The sequence below is a fragment of the Eptesicus fuscus genome, chromosome 14, assembly GCF_027574615.1.
Source record: "Eptesicus fuscus isolate TK198812 chromosome 14, DD_ASM_mEF_20220401, whole genome shotgun sequence".
NCBI classification, from domain to species: Eukaryota; Metazoa; Chordata; class Mammalia; order Chiroptera; family Vespertilionidae; genus Eptesicus; species Eptesicus fuscus.
The window spans coordinates 27,982,284-27,992,246 of NC_072486.1; the positions used below are offsets into that span (position 1 = coordinate 27,982,284).

The following is a 9,963-nucleotide window of genomic DNA, read 5'->3' on the forward strand; positions in this document are numbered from 1 at the left end:
ATATTTAGAGATAAATATTTATACATTAGTTTGGAATTAAGTACACTCAGCCCTCTGTATCCGTGGGCTCCACATTCACAGATTCAACCAACCTCAGATTGAACCCACGCGTATAGAGGGCTGACTGAGGGACAGCATCCTAGAGAGTCCTGGAACCAATCCCCCTTAGATACCAAGAGACAACTGTAATAGAAAGCATGGAATGAGAAGGAAAAAAAAACCCACCTATGTAAAGCATTCTTTAAGTTTTACTCTCTAAGTTCACTAAAGCTTGAATGAGTATTAGGAAAATGTTACAAGGCAGATGCATTTAAAAATCCCACCACAAAAACTAGTTTCATGTTGAGAGAAAACAGTGAGGTTTTAGCACACCTTACGTTTGTTTATTGTGGTTTTCAGTTTTCAAAGATATTTTGTGGTTATTGAAAAAAGAAACATTTCTCTGAATTGAATGATGTTAAGATTGTAGCTTTTGTTTAAAAATTATTTAGAGCTCTCTGATATTTTACAACATAGTATTTTTTAGCTAAAAACTCAAGTTACTTAGAGCCTTTTGTGTCTAAATGATTATATTACTTTATCTAGTAAAGATTTTTTTAAATATGTTGGCATATTTGCTTACAGTGAAGAAAATCTAAAATCTATTGTACCTATTACCAAATTGAAAAGTAAGGCACCTCACTGGACAAACCGAATACTTCATGAATATAAGGTAAGTTGTTTAATAAAACTAAAAGGACATTTTATAAGAGAGTTGAAATTTTGTTAGTATTATTAATACGATTTAAATAAAGTTCATAAAACATATAGTCCTGAAATTAAAAAAGGATCTTCTGGTTCACATGCCTGAAACTGAAAGGAAGACATTTTTATATTTCTGGTTTTTTTGTGTTGTTTTTGTTTTTTTTTTTTAATGTATTTTAGAGGAAGAGGGGGAGAGAGAGAAACATTGATGAGAGAGAGACATCAGTCATTTGCCTCCTGTATAAGCCTTGACCCCGGGATCTAACCTGAAACCCAGGTATGTGCCCTGACCAGGAATCAAACCCAAAACCTTTTGGTGTACAGGATGATGCTCCAACCAACTGAACCACCTGGCCAGGGCAAGGAAGTTATTTTTATTTTAAATAATGTGCAATCTTTTCATAAATACCTTTTATGTGCTGGATACCATGGTAAGGACTAGTGACTTAAAAAAAACATGAAATAATATCTCTGTCCATGAGGCACTTAAAAAGCCTGGCAGGATAGACAAGACATATTTTTAGACCCTGATATTTCTTTTTTCATGTAAAATCTCAAAAGAAAAATTGCTCTTGGGATAATGTCACTCATTCTTCTTGGAGGTCAGCCTTGATTTTAGAAACTGCTTAGTTGGCCTCTTTGGATTATCAAAGGTACCTTCTCCTTTCATATCTCTTTATTTTATTTTATTTTTTGTTTTAGAATCTTAGTACAAGTGAGGGTATCAGTAAAGAAATGCATCACCTTCAGCGCATGTTCTTACAGAATTGTTGGGAAATTCCTACATATGGAGCAGCTTTTTTCACAGGACAGATATTTACAAAGGCAAGTCCCAGCAATCATAAAGTCATCCCTGTGTATGTAGGAGTGAATATAAAAGGACTTCATCTCCTCAACATGGAAACTAAGGTAGATTTTCAGCTCTTTTTGACTAGTCACATACTATAATAGCTAAAATAACAGTACCAGCCTACTGGCATATGTGCAAGCCTGTCATTGCAATTTCATTTTTTAATAGCAAAGGATGGGAGGGCGTTAAAAACCAAATGATTATCAATAGGGGTTAACATGTTAATGATAGTACATTTCTACATTGAAATACCTTTTGGCTATACAAGAGAATGAAGAATATTTTTGTGTAGAATGACCTCCAAGATGTATTTAGTGGAAAAGCAAGGTGCTGAAGCATATGTAATATGCTGCCTTTTGTGTAAAAATGGGGGAAGTAGGTATTTATTCAAAGAAAACCAAAACACTGACTCAAAGAAATTACACTACCATGTTCAATGTAACATTATTTACAATAGCCAAGATACGGAAACAATCTAAATGTCCAACGATGGATGACTGCATTAAAAAAAATGTGATACACACACACACACAATGGGATGTTATTCAGCCATAAAAAAAAAAATGAAATCTTGCCATTTGTGACAGCATGGATGGACTTTGAGGGCCTTATGCTAAGTGACATGAGTTAGACTGAGAAAGACAGATACCATATGATCTCACTTATGTGGAATATTACCAAAAAAAAAGACAAAACTAATATGTTTCATGTTAATTATAGCTCAGTTTTTTTAATAGGGGGAGTGAATACTATCCTATGTAATAAAAGGCTAATATGCAAATTGTCCCCTTGGGAGTTCGACCGGGAAACCAGAACGTGTGCTGACCACCAAGGGGTGGTGCGGAACATGATGGGCGACCAGCAGCAGCTGCGGGGCACTGAAGGAGGAGGCATGGAGGCAGGGAGGTGGGGAACCTGATCAGCCCTGATCACTGGCCAGGCCTAGGGACCCTACCTGTGCATGAATTTTGTGCACCGGGCCTCTAGTATTTTATATTAGAGTGACTTTGGGATAAGGAATACAATACAATAATAAGCTGATGTATTCCAGTGGCATTCATAATCCCGTCCACATTTCATCCTGTCCCCCAAAACGTCAAATGAAGTTTCTATGTCACATATTTTCCTCTTCAAATATGTATCTTTTTCATTTAAATCTAATTGATTTTTAAAATACAGTTAAAATGGTTTTTAAGTTGCAAATAGCATAGAGTGAAAAGTCTCCCTCCCACTCTTGTTCCCAGTTACCTGGTTCCCTTTTCTAAAAGCTTCAAGAGACTTTTTATGCTTTATAAACAATATGTATTATGTCGGGTGGGGGCAGGGGAGCCCGCTGGCCAGGGGGAAGGACCGAGGGAGGTTGGCCGGCTGGGGGGAGGAACCACAGGAGGTTGGCCGGCCACCAGGGGGAGGAACCATAGGAGGTCGGCTGTGAGAGTGCACTGACCACCAGGGGGCAGCTCCTGCATTGAGCATCTGCCCCCTGGTGGTCAGTGTGTGTCATAGCAACCAGTCAACCAGTCATTCAGTCACTTAGGCTTTTGTATATATAGATGGGGTCATCATTTACTTTTAAAATATTTGACACATTTTACAGGACAGTCAGCTTTCTAGTTTGTATAGGAAGCTAATAAAAATCAAATCACTTAGATTTCTCAAGAATAGGCTGTTTTTCAAGTCATTTAAAGTAATGACTAAGCTTAGGCATTTAAAAAAGATACTTTGTTAGGAAATTTCATCATAAACCAAATTTTTATTTTCATCATTATTTTAGTCTTTATTATGTAATCATATAACTTCTGAAAGTATTCTAATTGTAGTTTAGTCATTTCATGATAACTCAGGATCATCCTTATGGACAGCAGTTACTTTACCATGCTGTTAGATATGCCTGTGAATGGAGATAGAGAGTATGTAGGGATGTTGAGCTGAATAGGGACTGACTTCAATAATTGACCTGGAACTTGATTTTTTAAAGTTTATTTTTCAATTACAGTTGACATACAGTATTAGTTTCAGGTGTACAATATAGTGATTAGACATTTATAGACTTTTTGAAGTGACACCCCAGTAATTCTCTTACCCATCTGACACCATCTATAGTTATTACAATATTATTGACTATATTCCCTATGTTGTACTTTACATCCCCGTGACTGTTTTTATATCTGGCAATGTGTACATCTTAAACCCTTTCACCTTTTCAAATCATGCCCCCAATTCCCCTCCCATCTGGCAAACATCAGTTTCTCTGTATCTGTGTTTGTTTCTGTTTTGTTGGTTTATTTTGTTTTTCAGATTCCACATAAGAGTGAAATCATATGATACTTGTCATTCTTTGCCTGACTTACTTCACTTAGCATAATTTCTTTAAATCTCTGATGTCAGCTTGTTTGGGGGTCGTTTGCTTATCATTTTCTATTTAAACTATTTTAGTCATACTAAAGTAGCTTTTTATTAGCTTGTAACCACTTTTCTCTTTGTGTTGTTAAAGAAAATGAAGGATAAATTCCCCTCACCCTTTCAAGAAATTTTTTCTCTGCTATTGCAGAGCATTTTAGACTAATTTCTACAAATCCTTCATTAAATTGGATGGTAATGCTGTGATTATAACGCTGAGCTTTTTCTCTATACTGTATTTTATGTTTGATCTTTGGTGTTCAGTGATGGTTCAGCAAATTTATACCATTTCATATTTGAATAATATTCTGGGTCTAGGAGTTGAGTGAGAAGTATTAGGCAGAGGATTATAACAATATTATTAGTTAACAGTCTGCTTTTTCAGGATAAGATGTTCAATTTCTAGAAATAGAAATTCTGTGCATGGGAATTTAAAAAGATGATTGAACCCAAGGGTTATGATGTTTTCTGTCCACTTAATCACTATCTTGTGTTCTGTAAGCTACTGATAAATTGATAGAACCTATGAAAACTAAATGATTACATTTTCTAATCATCGCAGATGAGAGCAATCAACTTGTTCTTATTTGTCTTAGATTCACAAACATCTGCAAGGGTTGAATTTGACAAGCTTACTTAAACATCTTTATCTGCAAAAATACTTTCATTTGCATTTAAAACTCTACATGGGATACAATAGCTTCAGAGATTAATTCTCAGGAACAGCCAGAGAATACAGCTGTGGGCTTTTTTTATATATCAATTATTTTTACCTTCTGTATTTTGTTTTTTTAATGGGCAACTATAATGAAAGTTGCCCATCAGAAAATATAGCTCAAACATTGTCATGCTCATCAGAGACTTGTTTGTTCCACTTACATAAAATGTAGATACTACTGAATAGATAAGTACACTGTGTTGTGGTTCAGTGTTTCATTATAGTGAAAGCACTGCAGTCTTCACAACTGAACTGTACTTGTTAATATATCTTCAACCATCATAGTACCCAGGCAATAGTTTGCCCTTTGATGGTGTCAATTTATGTTGACCATAGTTCCCCTCTGAAATAAAAGTGCTTATTTAAATGCCCACATTATGCCATTCTTTGTGATCACTTGTCCACATCACGATTTCTCTTGTATGTTCTGGTCAGCTATGTGGTACTTCTGACTTCTGTGGTTTTCCCTTTATGGTTCTCAACTATCCCTGTCCTTTCTCTTGTGCTTTTTTACTTCCCTCACTAAGTACTTGGACCTTTTTAGGTTTTACTTCCAAATGAGAACTACTTTTTCCTTCTAGGGCAGATAGATCTCTCAAAACCATAATATGGACTCTTTGGCTCTTCAACCCCATTCAACTGTTTTTATTATCGTGGATTTCTTAAGAATTCCGTTTCCCCTGAAAATGGCTTTTAACAACAAAACTTTTATTTTTAACTTAAGGTCTCAGGACTTTTATATCTGGCAATGTGTACATCTTAAACCCTTTCACCTTTTCAAATCATGCCCCCAATTCCCCTCCCATCTGGCAACCATCAGTTTCTTTGTATCTGTAATTTTGTTGGTAATTTGACCTCCATATAGTTGAGTTGGTATACCACAGATGTATTTTTTCCTTATTTTAAACTTTCTAGAGGTCATACTAACGGACTATTTCTTGCCTCTTCATTAAACAAATTTCAGGTGCCTAATCTTCAAAAGATAGGCAATTTAATGTATTATGATATCTCGATGCAAAGTTTCAATGTACACCTTGGTAAATAGATATTTTATCATATCCTGCCTATAAAATTATATTTTACAATACAAATGTAGATAGGTATTTTTAGACAAGAATATTATTAGTTTACCATTATATATGGTAGTCATGTAAATTAATTATTTTTTATTTACAGAACCTCACTTTTAAAATACCCTAAATCATTACCTTTTTAGCTTATCCTTAGCTTACTTTTACAATCAATAAGTTAAGAACCGTTAGTCATAGAAAGCTAATGTTTCTAATCATACATATTTTAAAGGATGGCATGAACACTTTGTGCATACAAAGAGTATATTTTAATGGCAAGGAAATGCAAGATACTACTAGGAGAGGATTATTTTAAAATAATCAAAAGAATATATTGAATGCCTACTTACTTATACTAAGATGTTAGGGAAGTATAGGAATAGGTTGCTCCAATGTTGTTTTTTAATTGTTCTGTTGAGCCCTAGCCGGTTTGGCTCAGTGGATAAAGCATAGGCCTGTGGACTGAAGGGTCCCAGGTTTGATTCTGGTCAAGGGCACATGCCCAGGTGTGGGCTCAATCCCCAGTAGGAGGAGTGCAGGAGGCAGCCAGTCAATGATTCTCTCTCATCATTGATGTTTCTATCTCTCTCTCCCTCTCCCTTCCTCTCTGAATTAAAACTAAAATTATATTTTAAGCCGAAACCGGTTTGGCTCAGTGGATAGAGCATCGGCCTATGGACTGAAAGGTCCCAGGTTCGATTCCGGTCAAGGGCATGTACCTTGTTTGTGGGCACATCCCCAATAGGGGGTGTGCAGGAGGCAGCTGATCGATGTTTCTAACTCTCTATCCCTCTCTCTTCCTCTCTGTAAAAAATCAATAAAATATACTTAAATATATATATTTAAAAAATAGTTCTGATGAATTTATGAAGGGTATATTTTTAAGTATGCTTACTTTTATAATAAATATATGAGTATACTTATTTTCAACGAGATGAAATTGCCTAGGACAACATTACCCCTATTACATAAATTTCAGGTCTGAAAATACTATGTGAATATTTAAAAGTTAGTGAATAAAGTAATGGGGATTGTAACATGCAGAAAGTAAATATTTGTAGTACGTACATTTAATTTTCTTGAAAGTCACTGATATAATGGGCATCTTTTTAATTATCATTTCTTTTTTGTGGTGAGAACATTTAAGATCATTTAGCAACTTTCAGGTATATAGTACAGCATTATTTACTCTAGTCACCATGCTGTACACTAGAACTTACTCATCTTGTAACTGAAAGTGTGTGCTCTGTGACGCACATCCCTTGGATTTCTCCCACCCGCCAGCCCCTGGTAACTACTATTTTACTACCTGTTTCTATGAGTTTGGCTTTTTTAGATTCCACATACAAGTGATATCATATAGTATTTGTCTTTCTGTATCTGACTTATTTCACTTACTTTCATGCCCTCAAGGTCTATTCATGTGGTCGCAGATGACAGGATTTCCTTATTTCTCATGGCTGAATAATATGCTTGGGTGTGTGTGCATGCATGCATGCACATGTACACACATACATACCAAAGAATGGGCATCTTTAAAAATTGTCAGTCTGATAAAAAAATGTGTCATCGCTTGAGGCAGTATCCTGAGAGCCTCCTATATATGTAGCTCTGTACTGCAGGTTTGAAGTTAGTGTGGTGCTTTCTTTGAATAAGTTTTATTCTAACATTAGACCTGATTAGGTAAGTGTAGATAGTAAGAGAAGATTGGTGCTTTTAATATTAATATACAATTGTTAATTATGTTGTAGGCTTTACTCATCAGTCTTAAGTATGGCTGTTTTATGTGGCAATTGGGAGATGCTGGTACATGTTTTCAGATCCATAGTATGGAAAATAAAATGAGCTTTATAGTACATACAAAACAGGTAAGTACTCATCAATTATTCTGGACTTCTAATAATGAGCTATTATATTAGTAAAATTATTTTTTATAAAAGAACAATCCATTTTACTTCAAGGAAAACTGCTAATGTGTAATGAAATGAAAACATTTAAGGGGGAAAAGCAGGCCTTTCCTAAGCAAACAAAGTCAGAAACTTATCTGAATAATTTATTTCAGTCTTATAACATGAAACTCTCTTTTTCTGCCATTATAAAAAATTCTGGTCAGGATTGCCTATCTCTTCTATCAGGTGGTCCTTCCCTGTTCTTGACCAGTATCCTATCTGAGCCACCAGTTGAATCCAGCAGGTCATTTTTTAAATCTCTTAAAAGCCTGAGTAAATACTCTATTCTTTTTTTTTTTTATAGCTTCTTTTTTTTTTTTTAATATTTTTATTGAGGTATTATATGTGTACATATCTTACTATTACCCCCCCACCCCACACCCACACATGCCCTCCCCCCCCAGAGTTTTGCGTCCATTGTTTATGCTTATATGCATGCATACAAGTCCTTCGTTTGATTTCATAACTCCCCCACCTTTCCCAAACTTTCCCCCTGTAATTTGAAAGTCTGTTTGATGCTTTACTGTCTCTGTATCTATCTTTTTGTTCACCACTTTATAATGTTCTTTACTATCCCTAAAAATACTCTATTCTTAACAAGCTGTATGTACCCTGATAAGAAAGTTCTTTACAATAGCTAGAGAACTTCCCACTGCCATCTATGTCATTTACTCATCTAACATGCTTCATATTTATTGTCAACATTTTACTTTGTAGGCTGGCCTTGTGGTGAAACTGTTGATGAAGCTAAATGGACAATTAATGCCTACCGAAAGAAATTCTTGAGAGGGAAGCAACTGATACTTAAGCCACCACATTTTGTGATACAGACTTTTTTCCATGAAAGATTGCTTAAACTATTATTTTTAACAAGGCACCAAGTCTCTTGTAATATATATGTATACTATTATGTTGTACAGAATCTGTACTTATGTTTGGTGTGTAATATGCCAATTACTTTTATATAATATCTTCATAAACTATTCTAATTTTTTAGAGAAACGCACGAAAAAGTATAGGTTGATAGCCTGTATAATGTTAGACAAATAAGCTTTATAAAAAGTTATTTTTGGTAAGTGGTAAAGGATTTAGAGTGGAATGTGATAAAATTAAAATACACATAGCTTTGCTATAACTTTGTGTGTCATTTCAAAACATACTTTAACGTCAACATGATTTTAATAAAGAAATGTATTTTCTACTTAAGCCATAATAACACTTATTTAAAACATTTTTCTGTGAACATTTCTCAGCATGTTTTTTAAAGACTTGGTTAAAATGGATCTAAGATAAGCTAGTAGTTCTCTAAGTATATCTCTTGAACCCACTGCATCATAATTACCTGAGTACCTCTTGTAAAATAAGGGTTTCAGAGACTCACTCTAAATAAATCCATTCACTCTCTGGAAATAGCAGGACCTAGAGAATCTTTTCTTAAGTTTTAGTTAGTTTTCTGTTGAAATAATTCCAGAACAAATAATAAACTAAAGTAAATTACACATATGTATATAGATACACAGATTAAATGACAATCTCTAGATATTCGTAGTTGTATTTATTAAGTCCATGTTGTATGTTTATGAGTTGGCTTCATGATTTATTTATATGGCCTTTATACTGTAGGATATAGATCACCAAATATTTGTTTGCTTCATTTAGGGCAGTCTGTACTGATACCAAGTAGCTAACTTGATGAATCTGCTATTTAGTAAAGTTAGAAACTAGTATTTCCAAGCTAATAGACTGATTTGTTCTAAGTAAGTTCAAAGATATAGCCCTAACTGGTTTGGCTCAGTGGATAGAGCATTGGCCTGTGGACTGAAAGGTCCCAGGTTCGATTCCGGTCAAGGACATGTACCTTGGTTTCGGGCACATCCCCAGTGGGAGGTGTGCAAGAGGCAGCTGATCGATGTTTCTCTCTCATCGATGTTTCTAGCTCTCCATCCCTCTCCCTACCTCTCTATAAAAAATCAATAAAATATATTCAAAGATATATAGTCATATTTAAAATTACCCTACAGATGGCAGGATTTATATATCATCATCTCTTCACATTAACATCTGCTTTTTTTTTTTATTATTTGTTTCAGAGAAGAAGGAGAGAGAGAGAGAAACATCAGTGATGAGAGAGAATCATTGATCAGCTGCCTCCTGTATTTCCCCCACTGGGGACCAAGCTTGCAACCCTGGCATGTGCCCTTGACCGGCATCAAACCTGGGGCCTTTCAGTCC

At 35.1% G+C, this 9,963-nt stretch overlaps 1 protein-coding gene across 2 annotated transcripts in view; it reads left to right on the forward strand.

The window, feature by feature from the left end:
* Nucleotides 1-9,569, forward strand: part of KRIT1 (KRIT1 ankyrin repeat containing) — a 32,354-nt gene extending 22,785 nt beyond the window's left edge. For both annotated transcript variants that reach the window (XM_028157303.2, XM_054726542.1), the window contains 4 exons: nucleotides 625-712; nucleotides 1,447-1,653; nucleotides 7,534-7,650; nucleotides 8,449-9,569. In XM_028157303.2, the coding sequence (XP_028013104.1) occupies nucleotides 625-712; nucleotides 1,447-1,653; nucleotides 7,534-7,650; nucleotides 8,449-8,517 (481 nt within the window). In that variant the 3' untranslated portion in view covers nucleotides 8,518-9,569. The remainder of the gene's footprint in view (nucleotides 1-624; nucleotides 713-1,446; nucleotides 1,654-7,533; nucleotides 7,651-8,448) is intronic.
* The last annotated feature ends 394 nt before the right edge of the window (nucleotides 9,570-9,963 follow it).